Source organism: Rhinatrema bivittatum, chromosome 1, assembly GCF_901001135.1.
Source record: "Rhinatrema bivittatum chromosome 1, aRhiBiv1.1, whole genome shotgun sequence".
NCBI lineage: Eukaryota > Metazoa > Chordata > Amphibia > Gymnophiona > Rhinatrematidae > Rhinatrema > Rhinatrema bivittatum.
This window is the reverse complement of record NC_042615.1, coordinates 227,776,062-227,792,011: the sequence shown is the minus strand read 5'-3', so window position 1 is coordinate 227,792,011 and position 15,950 is coordinate 227,776,062. Positions and strand designations below refer to the sequence as shown.

At 42.2% G+C, this 15,950-nt stretch overlaps 1 protein-coding gene across 6 annotated transcripts in view; it reads left to right on the top strand.

Annotated features, from left to right (window-relative positions):
* The window catches only part of NSD2 (nuclear receptor binding SET domain protein 2), a 467,195-nt gene that overhangs the window by 317,016 nt on the left and 134,229 nt on the right, over nucleotides 1-15,950 (top strand). For all 6 annotated transcript variants that reach the window (XM_029592506.1, XM_029592533.1, XM_029592496.1 and 3 more), the window contains exon 14: nucleotides 5,463-5,642. In XM_029592506.1, the coding sequence (XP_029448366.1) occupies nucleotides 5,463-5,642 (180 nt within the window). The remainder of the gene's footprint in view (nucleotides 1-5,462; nucleotides 5,643-15,950) is intronic.

Here is a 15,950-nt window from a genome sequence, read left to right as displayed (position 1 = left end):
TGTATAACTTAGATTCCCATACCACAGGAGCAACTGTTATGGGGAGTAACTCAAGGAATGTGATGTTGTAGGCTAAGCCGCTTTGACCCATGGTGCAGGCTAGGGCACAGCACACCTTGAGCTCTGACAGTGCACCCTGAGTCCCCATCCCACTTAGGCATCAGAGTTTATGTCCAAGTCCCTACTGGAGGCTCCTGCAATATGTAAATACCATTAAATTCTAAATGAATGTTGCCCAGATGGCCAAGTCATCCATCGTGAACCTTGTTTTCCAGAGGAGTGATTGATCGCACCCACTATTGCTGCTACCAACCTCTTAGAAACACTCTTCCCTTTTAAGTTTGTTTTTTTTTCCTTTTGATGTTTTTGCTTGGTGCTCCCCCTTAGTTTTGAGGACTTTACTATGATATAATGTGATTTCATTGCTTTCCCTTTTTTGTGTATGCACATGATTCAAAAATGTCCTTTATCATTTCATGTTAAATTATTAAATTTAAATTAAATATAAATTAAAAAAATACACTCTTCCTATAGGTATAAACTTACATGCAAAGTTCAGGGTACCTATTAAGGACTGCATGCTGGTCAACATGAATATTTTGGCATTTAAAGCCACCAGAAACATTGATCTTAGTTTGTGCAGCTTGTCCTTGAGCAGTCTTTTGACACAATCCTAAGTCCACCTCAGTTCCCAAGATACGAATCATGGTAGAAGGGCCCTCCATTTTACTATGCACCACTGGTACATCATATTTCTTGGCCACATCATGGAATCCTCATAACAGTATGCAGTGTGCATAAAGATTCTGACTATGGCCCATGAATAAGAAATCATTGAGGTAATGGTTGATGTTGATACTGGTTCTCTGTGCTGTAACCCAATAAAAGAAGAAACTGAATAACTCAAAGCAGGAACATGAGATGGAACAGCCCATTAGCAGTTTACAGAATGTCTTGCAGTGGTTGTTGCTTACCTATGAGAGAGCAATGTATTTTTTCCATATTTGGATGATCAGGTCATATACAGCCATACTCTTCAAGAAGTTTGTTTCTTCATAATTTGTATGGTGAATACCCTCCAATCCTTAGGATTCATCATCAGTTTTTCCTAAAATCAAATTTGAAGCTGATTCATATAATAGATTTTGTTGGAGTCTACCTCAGAACAACACAAGGAAATATGTCTCACTTAGCAGAGGTCAGATAAACTGACCAAGATAATTCTAACCCTTTCACATCATTTTATATATGAAAATGTTGGGACACTTGGCGGTAATATTCCATGTTACCTCTTTTGCACATCTTAACATGAAACAGGTGCAGTAGCATCTGCAGTCTCTGTGGAAACACCTACAATGACTTTCCTGCAAGGGGAAATATATCCAGCATTTTCATCCAATCTCTGGCCTGGTGCCTTCAGAACTGCTGAGAGGTGTTTTTCACTAGCCTCAATTTCAAATAATAACCATAGATGCTGCCAATTAAGGATGGGAGAGCTCATCTGAGCAGCCATAAGAAAGATTGCTCTTATATCTGGGTGATTCATGTGGTGTAATCTTCAATGCTTTAAAAGTATTCAGTGGTTGGCTAGAGGGGAAAGTGGGGTTGATCCAAACAGTCAACCAAATTGCAATGTTTTATATCAACAGACATGGAGTTGCAGCTGCTTTCAATGTCATGTCAAGAGACATACTAGTTTTGGAAATAGACAGTTTCCCAAAAAATGCATCCAGTGTTCATCTTTTTCCTTGGAAGCCAAAGCAATTTTGGGCACTCCATAGCTAGATCTCTTTGCAGTGCCATTCAGCCACAAGGGTCCTACCTACTGCTCCAAAAATACCAGCAAAGGATCGTCTAGCAATAGATGCTCTTTCAAACCCATGGAATCAAGACCCTACACCCCCCCCCCCCCACCCCCCGATTCCACTTACAGCCAAAACAATTCAAAAGTTAAGGTAAAAGAGAAAACAGTCTGATTTTAATAGCCCCTTTTTAGCTATGCCAAATTTCATTTTCATGGCTTTAATGCCTATGGCTTCAACAGCCAATAAAATTGACAGCATTCCCCTTCCTGATTACTGAATGCAACAGGAATCTTCTCTATCCCAGTCTTCAATCTTTGGTTTTGACTGCATGGATTTTGAAAGCCACCTAATTTACTGTATACAATTGCTTACTGAAGTGAATAAAATTAGTATTAAGAAAATGCTCTACTAGAAGAACTTACAACTTTAAATAGAAAAGATATTCTGTCTGGTGTTTAAGTAATCTGGACCCTTTTAAATGCCCTGTTTCCCTCTTACTATAATATCTCGTAATCCTATCTAACTCCTGTTTGAAAATTCAGGGTGCATCCTAGTGCTTTAGGAGCATAGCCAGAAAATTCAGGGGGAGTTCCTTTCTACTAGCAATCTACATTTGCCATATTCGTGAAAGGCTTAACTTATCTAAAACCCTCTATTGAAAATTTAAACATAGTTCTTGCTCAGCTCATGAAATTGCCCTTTTGAGCCTTTAGCAAAAGCAGATTTAATATTCCTTTCTTGGAATAGTTTTTGTTTTTGATAAATTCTGCCTGAAAAGTCATTGAGTTGCAAGCTCTTGTCTTATTTTCTCAATATATCTAATTTTATCATAACAGTAATTTTGAAAACTTTTAAAAATTCTCTTTATTAATTTTCAAATCATACAATCAAGAGGCCTTTTTATAAGAATACACAAAAACAATCTTATGCATAGTAACAAAATGAAAATTTTATTATGCATAGCTGTTTTAGTTCACTATAAAGGGGAGAGAACATAAAGAAATTCAGACTTAAACTTAATCATGTAGCCTCAGCTTGCAGCACTAAGGACTGATCTTTTCCGAATTTGAAGAAAATATTCTAGCTGTGATGGCTCCAAAAATATATACTTTAATACTAACTTAATGATACACTTACAAGGGAATTGTAAAAGGAGATTTGCTCAGAGCCAATATTCACTGCCTCATTGAAAGAAAATTTTTTTTCTCCTAAACTGTTTTGTTTTTTTACCACATCTGGAAACGCAGCTCTGTCTATTCCTTCTTGCAGAAAAATATTCTCATACTTAACTGTTTTTCTGATTCTTGAGAGAAAGTGGCTACCAGAGTTGCCTTCTCTAATATCTTAGATTGTGATTGCTCTAAAAAAGCAGATAAGTCAAAATCAGCAGATAGCAATTTAGTTTTATAACTGATCCTCCAAAGAGGCAACTTTTCCTTGCTCAGGTAAATAAAATACCTTTGAGAACTGGAATAGAATCTTTTGAAAATTTTAGATGTTCCAAATAACATTCCTTTAACATTTCTAGGGGAGATAAAGAACACTTTGGAAAATTATTTATTTTATTTATTTAAACTTTATTTTAAAACTTTTCTATACCGTCGCTAAGTTATATACCATCGCAACGGTTTACAAATAGGCACATAGACTAAGGTTAGTAAATCTAGGATATCGTAATTCTAACAGGTGCCAATAAAGTTCGGTTACAATTTCATAAATAAAATCATTATTTGAGTAATGTTGGTCAAGTCCAGGTATATTATTGAGTTACTATCTCTTTCAGATATTACTTCTTAAATGTAGGATTGAGTAAATTCATTCTCATCTGCATTACTCTGTACTTTCATTCTCTACCCTCCACACTCTTTAGTGAAGGCTTTTTTAAAGAGCCATGTTTTTAAATTTTTCTTAAAAGTTTTGAAATTATTCTGTAATCTGAGTTCAGGGGGCATCGTGTTCCATAGTATGGGCCCAGCCAATGATAAAGCCCTTTCTCTCACTTGGGTTAATTTTGCTGACTTTACTGAAGGGCTTGTTAGTAGTGCTTTGTTTGCTGAGCGAAGGTTTCTTTGTGGAACGTGTACTCGTAAATCTCAAATATAACCTTCTAGAAATGTTTGCCATATTTTCCAATTTTTGGTGTAATACATTTTTTCATAAAAGCTACATTAGAATCTTGTATAGTTGAACATTTGTTCCCCAACTCAACTAATTTCTCTCCATGATCTTTAATCAGCCAAGAATGTTAACTTCAGTAGAGATTCTACCTCAAGTCCCAAGCATGGAGTCTATTTGAAAAGAAAGAGTTTTTTCCTTATTCAAAATTACAGTTCATAGCGCTTCTAATGTTATAAGTTCGGGTTTCCTAGATGATAAATCACTAGACATCTCTGGCCCAATACTTGTGCCAAGAACTGGACACTCCCCACCATGGAATGAAGAAGGGCTAGAGATACTATTTCCCACTTCTCCTGTACCAGGCCCAATCGGGGTCAGAGAAGTAACCTGAGGAGGAAGACAGAGGTCTCAAAAGAAGCACAGAATGAACTCCAAGGTCACTTGGTCCTGATAACTGTCTGAAAATTGAAAGCATCCAATATCAGCTGTGATGAAGAAGGGAGAGAGAGCCTTAACAATATCTTTCTTCTGTTTTTCTATGCTGTACTTAGAAGCAATCAAGGAGAAGGATGCTGGAGATTTGGGCCCAAGTGAGGGCAGCAGTGGCACACCCGCTGCACCAGGTTTTTAAATAATGCAGGTACTCCCTCAGATGATTTAGGGATGCAGTCAGGGGGAATGGGACTTCAACAACTCCAGTACCACTGCAAATAGTGACTTCCCCTCTCTCTTCCCCTTAAACTTATTCTAAATTTCTACCAAATATGATCTCTCAATTTCACATAAATCAGTGCACAGAATTGCTAATGTTTTTCCTATCTTGGCATTGTCAGATTTATTTAAAATAATTTAATCGCCTAACTCAGTGATCCCCCAACCCTGTCCTGGGGGCCCACCAACCAGTCGGGTTTTCAGCATATCCACAATGAATATGCATGCATGCTCATAAGTTTATATACCCCTGGCAGAATTTAGGATGTTTAGCATTTTAAGAAAACATGAGTGATCAGATATGTCTGTTGTTTTTAATGTTTCAAATTAAACTATTTTATGCATCAGACTAGTACAATCATTAAACCATAGCAATAAAGGAAATAATAAAATGGTCTTCAAACATTTTCATATCCTTGATTGTTTGGGCTGATAATATACACACTCAAGTTCTCACGCACAGGTTGAGGTGACAATGAAGGGTAGATATCCACGCCTGTGCCTTGTTTGATTGTAATTAGTGTATATGTATAAATAGTTCAGTTTTATAAATCAGAAGATAGAACAAGATATCCAAAGATTTGAAAATGCCAATGAGTACTGTTCAAACTCTTATCAAGAAGTGGAAAACTCTGGTTATAATCTTTAAGCATTGTCATATATTTTTTTGTATTTGGTATGAATCTGCAGAGAATATAATTGTAGCTTTTCACTTAGTATGAAATACAGATCTTTAACTCAAGATAGTAAAAAGCGCCTAGCATCAAATTTTTCTGCTCATTCTGAATCCTGGAATTTGAGATCACTGAGAATTGCTGTTTCCTGCAGGCAAAATGATGCGCTGTGTTCGCTGCCCAGTTGCTTACCATGGAGGTGAGGTTTGTATGGCAGCAGGATGTTCAATAATCACTTCCACCAACATTATCTGTACCAACCATTTTGCAGCTAAGAAGGGAAACAGTCATCATGTGCATGTCAACGTGAGCTGGTGTTTTGTGTGCTCCAAAGGTAAGATAAATTTGCATACTCATACATAGATAAAGCATCTACTGAGGTTACGTAGCTCATTTTTTTATCATTTAAATTTTGTTAAATTCTTAAAGAAACATGTAATTGGGTAAAGTAACACATTTCTGTTCAACATACTAGATTAATTATTTGAGTTCTTTATGTTTCCATTTTTAACCAGTACCTCTTCTACCAACTCCACTTAGGCCGTTGATTACAATAATTCATAGAAATTATTTTTATTACAAAGAAACATCATAGTGCAAAGGACCCCATACATGTAGAGCTGAATTTGCTTTCACGCATATGTAATGAGTCATATATAATCATTGGTCCCTGATTATTTTTAAGTATTTTTAAATTTCTTAGTGCATAGGAAAGCAACACAATTACTTTCCTTGAGTTGCTTTGTCATTCAATTGCTGGGTGCATTCATATTCTTTAATCAGTCAAATTCAGAATCCTCTACAAGCTTTTAGTAATCACCCACAAAGCCATTCTTAACATCTCTCCGCTGGACCTATCGACCCCCCTGCAACTTCATACTTCAACCCGTCCTCTGAGATTAGCGCAAAGAGGGACTCTTAGAACACCTACATTCAAAACCTCCTTTAGTAAAAGAGCCTTTTCCACCGCAGGCCCCAAACAGTGGAACCTGCTCCCACCGGACCTTAGGCTGGAACAATGCCCAATTACATTCAAGAAGAGACTTAAGACGCTACTATTCAGACAAGCCTTCCCATAACACTCGTCCTTGCCTCATCCTCCACGGACTTTCTCTTCCTAAACTCAGATGCCTAAGCACTTTTTCTTCCGCTGCCTAAGCTATTTAATATATTTATATTAGTTTCATTAAATCTATGGTAACCCTCCGCTACCCTCCCCCCCCCCACCTTCCAACCCCCTTACAATCCCTCATTCCTACCCCCTCCCTTGGAATACCTTGTTACCCCAAAAAGCCAACTCTTATCAGTTCTTACCAGTTTTGACACGTTACTCCCCATGCTTAAGCTGTATCCAAGTTTTTCTCTCCCCCTGTTCTATGTAAGACAACTTTGTCACTGTTTTTTATGGTTGCAATGTAAACCGGAGTGATAATTAACTGTGTTGTTTGAACTTCGGTATAGAAAAGTTATAATTAAAATAAATAAATAATCTGGTTATTTTGGTGATTTTCAGTCTATTACAGTAAAACTTTTTAATTTTGCTTCATTTTATTCCTCCCTCTAAGACAATATAAAACATCCTATATAGCTAATATATCAGGTTGCTGTTTAACAGTCTAATTTGACTATAACTTTTTTCACAATAGTTGTTTGTCAAAATATATTTTTATTTATTTATTTAAAATCTTTTAATATACCGATACTCAAGACAAATATCTTATCGTACTGGTTTACAGCAAAACAAGGGATAACCAATGATATAGGAGAAAGTTACAAAAAACAGGGTGATGAATTCAGGACAACTAAGAGAGGTAGAATAAGCTTAACATAGTGCTACTATAGAGTAAATAACAAGCAACATATAATAGTAACTAAGTGAAAGACCTAGTAGGTACTCAAACAGATCTTCCAGGGGTGGTGACTTCTGTGCAGGGTGACGAAAGAACGGATAAGGAGTAGAGACTAGGGGAAGGGGGGTCAAGAGGGACGGGGGAGAGAGAGAAGACTGAAAGGTGGGAGGGGGGAATGGAGGGCTGAGAATCTAGCGGGGAGGCTTGCATTATTACAGGTTTGAAGCAGGAGAGCAGTCAGTGTTATGAAAGTTATTAATGGAACAGGGCTGGAAGTTATGACAGAAGAATTATGTACAATCCCTTATTTGAGATGATGCCATTCAAGGGAAGGCTTGTTTGAAAAGCCAGGTTTTCAGTTTCTTACTGAAGGTGAAAGGGCATTGTTCCTGGCGGAGCTCTAGTGGTAATGAATTCCATTGAGATGGTCCGGCAGTGGACAAAGCAAGTTTCCGAATGGAGGGGTAAAGTGAGGATTTAGTAGGGGGTGCCTGGAGAGATCCTTTATATGCCGTTATGATCTGTCTCGTAGAGGCGTGAAGGTTGAGCGGAATTTTGAGTTGGAGTGTGGATTGAAGGTAGATGGTTTTGTGGATAATTCTCAGGGTCTTAAAAAGGATTCTAAAGTTGATGGGGAGCCAGTGTAAATTTTTGAGGATAGGTGTGATATGGTCTCTTTGTCTTGATTTGGTTAGGATCCTAGCTGCGGCATTTTGGAGCATCTGTAATGGTTTTGTTGTGGAGGCAGGAAGACCAAGGAGTAACGCGTTACAGTAATCAGTTTTTGAAAACAGTATGGCCTGAAGGACTGAGTGGTAATCATGAAAGTGTAGGAGGGGTCTGAGCTGTTTTAGAACATGTAGCTTATAGAAGCATTCTTTTGTGGTGGTGGTGTTTATGAACTTTTTGAAGTTCATTCAGGAGTCAAGAATAGCTCTGAGATCTCTCACATGGTTCATTGATGGTATGATGGGGTTTCTGACTAGAGGGTTGCAGTCATTGGGAGAGATGACAAGGAGCTCCTTTTTGGAAGTGTTGAGGACAAGGTTGAGGCTAGAGAGGAGAAGATTGATGGAGCGAAGGCAGCTGTTCCAGAAATTTAGGGTTTTGGAGATAGGATCTGAGATGGGGATCAAGATCTGCACGTCGTCAGCGTAAATGAAGTGTGTCAGGTTAAGACTTTCTAGGAGCCTGCATAGGGGTAGCAGATAAATATTAAACAGTGTAGGGGAGAGAGACGAACCCTGAGGTACTCCGTGAGTGGAAGATATGGGGGGGGATTCTTTATTATTTATTCTGACCTTGTAGTTCCTATTATTGAAGAAGGATTTAAACCAGTTGAGGGCGGTGCCAGAGATGCCGATTTCCAACAGTCGGTTGATGAGGATTGAATGGTTCACTGTGTCGAACGCTGCTGAGGTGTCGAGTAGGGCCAGTAGAAAGGATTGGCCTTTGTCTAGGCCCATTAGGATGTTGTCTGTTAGAGAGATTAGGAGGAATTCCGTGTTTAGGCATTTCCGGAATCCGAACTGGGACGGGTAGAGAATGTTGTGGGAGTCTAGGTAATCGGAGAGTTGGTTGTTGACTAATTTTTCCATTAGTTTGGCGATAAATGGTAAGTTGGCGATAGGACAAAAGTTTGCGTAGTTAGCTGGATCCAGGTTGGGTTTCTTTAGTAGAGATTTGAGAGAAGCGAGTTTCAAGGAGTCGGGAACAGTTTCTTGAGAGAGGGAGCAATTTATAATATCAGCCAAAGGCTTGGCTATGGTGTTTGGGATGGTAAGTAAGAGTTTAGTAGGTAGGTGGTCAGATGGATGGGACGAAGGCTTCATGTTCTTGAATATGGATTCAATTTCAAGGGAGGATGTGAGTTCGAAGGTTTCAAGTAAGGGTTTATGGATAGATGGGGGTGGGTTGTACACGGGAGGAGGCTGGTTGTTTGAAGTGGTCAGAGGTGCAAGTAAGTTGATTTTCTTCTCGAAGAATAAAGCCAATTCGGTAGATTTATTTTGGGCTTCTTCTGGGATGGTTGGTGGAACAGGTTTTGTGAGAACTGAGACATATGAAAATAGTGTCTTTGGATCATAGAGAAAGCTATGTATTTTTTTGGTGTAAAAGTCTCTCTTGGTGCGTAATATTGTGATCCTGTAGTAGTTCATGGAGGTTTTGTAGGTAGCCTGTGAGGCGGGTGTGGGTTCCTTGCGCCAACATTGTTCCTTGTGTCGTAGGTATTGTTTGAGCTTCTTAAGTTCTGTTGAGAACCAGGGTTTTTCGTTAAGTCGAGCTGGGTTGATTTCCTTAGATGTCATGGGACATATTTTGTTTGCTACGGAGTTCGTGATGTTGAGCCATGAGGTCATAGCAGAGTTGGCATTGGAGAGGTCCAGGTTAAGTAGATCCGTGGAGAGGCATTTATTGAACTGTATTTAGTGCATGATTTGACTTTCAAATAATTGCAAATCAATTTTTCTAACTGTGCTATATTTTTTGTGTATAAAAATTCAGTTTCTTATTGAAAAGAGGAGAAATTTAAACCATGCTTGTGATGGCTTCACCGAATGACGGTATATAAAACTCAACGAATAAATAAATGCGTATACATTAATTTTTCTAGTGTTTTTCATTTTTTACCTTCTTAAAAATTCTTATACTTATTCTATTGCAAATCACCTCAGTCAGGTAAGTGCCAGGCCCATGTTCTACCTTCCCCTTTCTTCAAGTATAGACCAAGTCTGTGAATAATCACGGAAGTTATTATGCCCCAGGACAAATTGATAATGTGAATTATCCCAGGACAAGCAGAATGATAGTCCTCACATATGGGCAATGTCATTGGATGGAGTCTTATTACGGAAAACTTTCTGTCAAAGTTTCTAGAAACATTTGACTGGCACACTAAGCATGCCCAGCATGCCATTATCCCTCGAGCCACAGGGGTCTGCCTTCAGTCTTCTTTTTTCCGCACTGCAATTAGCCTTGCGGTTAGGAGCCCTGTGTGCTTCACACAAGTTTCCTCACGGAAAAAGTTTCAAAACGTTTCTCAAAAAGTTATCCCTTCATAGGAGTATCCCACTTTAAATCCATTTTACATCGATCGGTGAGTAAAATTTCTTACGGTCGATACTGTTCCTCCTGTTTTTGTTGCCAGAAGGCTGTCCAGCCTTCAAGTTTTATTATCATGGCAACCGGTTAAAAAAAAAAAAATAATGCCCAAATTGCCCTCATGACGAGTGCGTACTATGTTTGGGCACAGGACATAGTGTGACTTCTTGTCCTCAATGTGCCGAAATGATGGCAAAAGGCAGACGGGCCCGTCTGGAAAAAATGGAAAGACTGTTCAAAATTCGGTTACTTCCATCGCCATCAATGCAGTTGTCACTGGCAGGAGCTGCTAAAAAAAAAATGGTAATTAAAACCCAACGGAATCTTGAAGGAAGTGATGACCACCCGTCTCCGACTCCATCACGGTCATCGATTAAATCAACCTCTGTGCTGGAGAAAAAGAGTACCGAGCACTGAGAAAAGCATCAACACCGGCATAGACTATCTTCCACACCCGATGCTGGCTCGATTTCTGGAGCGGCTTCGATGGCCATCGAGCCACCACTGAAGAGGACTAGGGTAGAGGAGCCTTCTACGCCCTCCATACCTCAAAGTCCAAGGCAATCCCCACCGATATCTATGCCGGGTACTGTGCCACCACAGGGATCTGTGGAAGAGCCAGTTCCGCCTTCTCTGCCACCCCCTATAGCTGCTGTATCATCATCAGCTATATGGGAGGAACTAGATGGGTTCATCTGCCAGGCAGTCATCGAGGCCCTTCTAGATCTCCATCCACTGGTGCCGATGCCAACACCGCCACCGATGCCGGAGCCATCTGTTCTCGCACCATTGCTCACAAGGCTCGATACCTTGATCGGTGCCCTACCGACACAACCTGCACCATCGAAGCCGAAGGCACTGACCAAACATTCAAAACTGATACCAATTCCCGGTTCTTCGGATGATGATGCCTCGGACTCTGGCTCACAGTCACTGATGCCTGAGCCACTACCGGGACCGTTCAGGTTCTCTGAACCGAGCCATCCGACTATTCCATCGGTGCCATCGATTCCACATCCACCTCCATCGATGCCACCGAAGTCTCAGCCAAAACCATTGATGCCTTTACATCCTTCGATGCCATTCTTCATCCCTCTGTCCATTCCTCAACATCACACCTTATCAGATACCTGGGAAGATGTGGATACCGATTCTTCTTCTGAAGATATATTATCAGAGCCATTTCCACCAGAGGAAAGGAGAAAGTCACCACCTGAGGATCTCTCCTCCACTTTCAGAAAGGAAATGTCAGACACAATTCCTTTCCAATTATTAACAGAAGAAGACACAGGACTTTGGAGGTCCTCCAGTTTGTGGATGCCCCCAAGGAGGTAGTAGCCATACCAGTGCATGAAGTCCTAGTTGACCTTCAACATCGACTGTGGGAACATCCCTGTTCTATTCCTCCGGTGAACAGGCAAATTGATGCCACATATTTTGTGCAGCATATACCTGGTTTTCAGAAACCTCAACTCCCACACCAATCTGTTGTGGTAGAGTCCGCACAAAAAAGATCAAAGAGAATCCATCCACACTCATCCACACCTCCTGGCAAGGAGCAAAAATTTCTGGATAATTTGGGACATAAAATGTTCCAAGGCTCCATGCTTGTCTCAAGGAGTGCCTCATACCAATTATACATGACACAATACCAACGAAATTTGTGGAAGCAGATGCAAGTACTGTCAGAATCTCTTCCACAATAACATCAGGATACCTTCAGTTCCATCATTCATAAAGGTCTTGAAGCAGGTAAGCACGAGGTACGTGCGGCCTACGACTGTTTCGAGACATCCTCCAGAATGGCAGCAACGGGCATTAGTGCCAGAAGATGGGCATGGCTCAAAGCATCCGACCTCAGGCCTGAGGTCCAGGAAAAATTATCGTACCTTCTTCTACTGGTGAAAACCTTTTTGGAGAAAAGGTATAAGATGCTGTGGCGCAGCTGAAAGATCATAATGAAACTCTGCGCCAGCTCTCCATCATTACGGCAAAAACTCCATCTTCTGCAAGCTGCCCATCCCGGAAAGATGCAAGAAAACCATTCTATGGACCACGAAGGTATTATCCACCAGCTCCTCATGGTAGGACAACAAGACCACCCCAAAGAGGTCATTCCAGGCAACTAAAGGCATCCAGACCTCAGCCACCCCCTCAGACAGGACAAATATCTGGGTTTTGAAAAACTCCCAGAGAACAGCAGCCTCTCCAGAAATCCAAATCAAAATCTACCGGTCGGGGGCAGAGTCTCTTATTTTCTACCCAACTGCAAAAACATCACCAAAGATCAATGGGTAATATCCATTATAACACAAGGTTACCATCTGGATTTTCTCACGGTACCCAGGGATTCCCCACCAAATTCCCTCTGGGTACACATGGGTACACAATTCCCTCCTGAGAGCCATGGCTGTGGAACCTGTTCCCCGTCCTCAGCAGGGCAAAGGATTCTACTCCCGCTGTTTTCTCATTCCAAAGAAAACAGGAGGCCTCTGCCCCATCTTAGACCTCAGAAATCTCAACAAATTTCTACGGAAAGAAAAATTCAGGATGGTGTCCTTAGGCACCATGCTTCCCCTTCTTCAAACAGGACATTGGCTCTGTTCTCTGGATCTTCAAGATGCTTAAGCTCACATTCCAATCTTCCCTCCTCATCGCAAGTACTTGCACTTCCTAGTGGGTTATCAACACTTTCAATACCGGGTTCTGCCCTTTGGACTTGCCTCAGCACCCCATGTATTTACACAGTGCCTAGCAGTAGCTGCGGCCCATCTGCGCAAGACAAGCATTCACGGTTTTCCTTATCTGGACGACTGGCCCATCAAAAACCAGTCTCAACAAGGAGCTCTCAACTCTCTCCAGATTACAATCAATCTGCTTCACTCGCTGAGATTTCTGATCAACTACCAAAAATCCCACCTCATACCATCTCGTCTTCTATAGTTCATCGGAGCACAGTTGAACACCACCGTAACAAAAGACTTCCTACCAAGAGATTGCGCAGACACGCTCTCCAGACTGGCGACTTCTACGAGCAAAGAAAACAGCTACAGCCCATCAGTTCCTAATTCTGCTGGGCCACATGGCTTCCACGGTTCACGTCACTCCTATGGTCAGATTGGCCATGAGAATGACGCAATAGACTTTGAGATCACAGTGGCTCCAAGCCATTCAACCACTGTCATCTCCGATTCAAATAACCCAACAGTTTCATTCATCCCTCCTCTGGTGGAGGAACACAACCAACTTGCTAACAGGCCTACCATTCCAGCAGCCAGTTCCACAAATGACCTTAACTATAGATGCATCCAGCTTGGGTTGGGGAGCACATATAGGAAATCTTCAGACTCAAGGTACTTGGACAAAACTCGAAGCAACATTTCAACTTCCTGGAGCTTCGAACTATACGTTATGTGCTGTGTGTGTTCAGGGACTGCCTTTCACACAAGACTGTTCTCATACAAACAGACAACACAGTTGCCATGTGGTACCTGAACAAACAAGGAGGTACAGGCTCTTAACTCCTTTGCCAAGAAGCCGCGCAAATTTGGGACTGGGTTCTGACACATTCCATGTTTCTCCAGGCCACTCATCTAGCAGGCATACACAACGTAGTTGCAGATCGCCTCATTCGTCAGCTCCATCCCCATGAGTGGGCCCTGGATCCGGCGGTAGCAACCAGAATCTTTCAACATTGGGGCCAACCAACGATAGACCTCTTTGCCTCCGAACTGAATCACAAGGTGGACAGGTTCTGCTCTCTACACAAGCAGAGAAACCAGTTAGCCATGGACGCCTTTGCTTGTCCCTGGAATTCAGGCCTCTTATACGCGTATCCCCCGATACTGCTCATAGCAAAAACCCTAAAGAAGCTACAACAGGACAAGGGGTCAATGATACTCATAGCCCATTATTGGCCTCAAGTATGGTTTCCCATACTTCTCGGCCTCTCGATCAGGGAACCAATTTGCCTGGGCTCAGCACACACACTCATAACTCAGGACCAGGGCACGTTGTGCCATCCCAACCTTCAGATCCTATCCCCCACAGCCTGGATGTTGAAAGCTTGATCCTGCAATCACTCAATCTTTCAACTATCTCAAGTGCTTGAGACAGTTGAAAGTGCTTGAGGCGATGTAGCTTCACAAAAGCCTTCCATACAAAAATCCTATCATAAGTGGAAAAGATTCACCACATGGTGCACGCAGAAAAGTATTGATCCCTTTTCCTGTCCCACATCATCTTTATTAAACTATCTCGGCACCTTTCAGACTCTGATCTCCAGACTTCATCGGTAAGGGTACACCTGAGTGCTATCTCAGCTTACCACAAAGTAGATTTGAGAGGTTTAATTCAACTAAAATCCCCTTACGGCCACCAGTCACATAATGGAACCTTAATGTAGTATTAGCATCTCATGCTTTCCCCTTTTGAGCCCATAGATTCCTGCGATGTTAAATTTCTTATGTGGAAAGTTCTCTTCCTAGTAGCTATTACATCTGCTAGAAGACTTAGTGAATTACAAGCACTTGTAACATACTCACCCTATACCAGGTTCCTACATGACCGAGTGGTCTTCCGTACTCATCCTAAATTCCTTCCCAAGGTTACCAATTTCCACTTGAATCAGTCTGTAAACTTGCCCACATTCTTTCCAAGACCTCACTCTCACCAGGGTGAAAGAGTTTTACACACCTTGGACTGTAAACGTGCACTAGCATATTATCTAGACCAGCGCTTCTCAACTGGTGTGTCGCCAAGCACCGGCTGGTGTTGCGTGCCCCGGTCTCTCCCTCTGCTCTTCCTTCCCTGCTGCCGTTGCCACCGAGCTATCGGCACGTTCAAGCCCAGTGGGAACCCGTGGCTGGCCTTTTCTTCTTCCTGCGCCTGCCCCCCCCCCCCCCCCGACCCGGAACAGGAAGTGATACGTGGTGCGCGGGAAGGAGAAAGAACCGTGCCGCGTGATAAAGTAGCAGCGGCGGCTGCAGCATCGGCGTCCGAGCAATTGAAGCAGCTGGTAATCGGGAAAGGAGACAGCAGCATGAGCCTCCCGCGGCCGATGGGATTCTACTTTTTTGGCTTGCGGGGGCTGGAGCTTCGAGCAATGCGATACGCTCTCAGAGCTTTTCAGGTTTCCCTATCAAATCACGTCATCCTGATTCAGACAGACAACCAGGTGGCCATGTGGTACATCAACAAGCAGGGAGGCACAGGCTCCTTCCTGTGTCAGGAGGCTGCGCAGATTTGGGCGGAAGCGCTCTCCCACTCGATGAACCTCAGGGCCACCTATTTGCCGGGAGTGCACAATGTCTTGGCAGACAAACTGAGTCGTGTCTTCCAACCGCACGAGTGGTCTCTCAACCCCTCGGTAGCAACCTTCCTCTTTCAGCAATGGGGTTATCCCTAAATAGACCTCTTTGAATCCCCTCAGAACCACAAAGTGGACAATTACTGCTCCCTCATTCAGAGCAAGCGCTCTCAGCCCAGAGATGCATTCTCCCTCTCGTGGGCAACCGGTCTGCTTTATGCATTCCCTCCACTTCCTCTTCTCTCGAAGACTCTCGTGAAGCTCCGTCAGGACAAGGGAACCATGATCCTGATAGCACCTCATTGGCCACGCCAAGTGTGGTTTCCCATACTCCAGGATCTCTCCATCCGCAGGCACATTCCCTTGGGAACGGACCCGCATC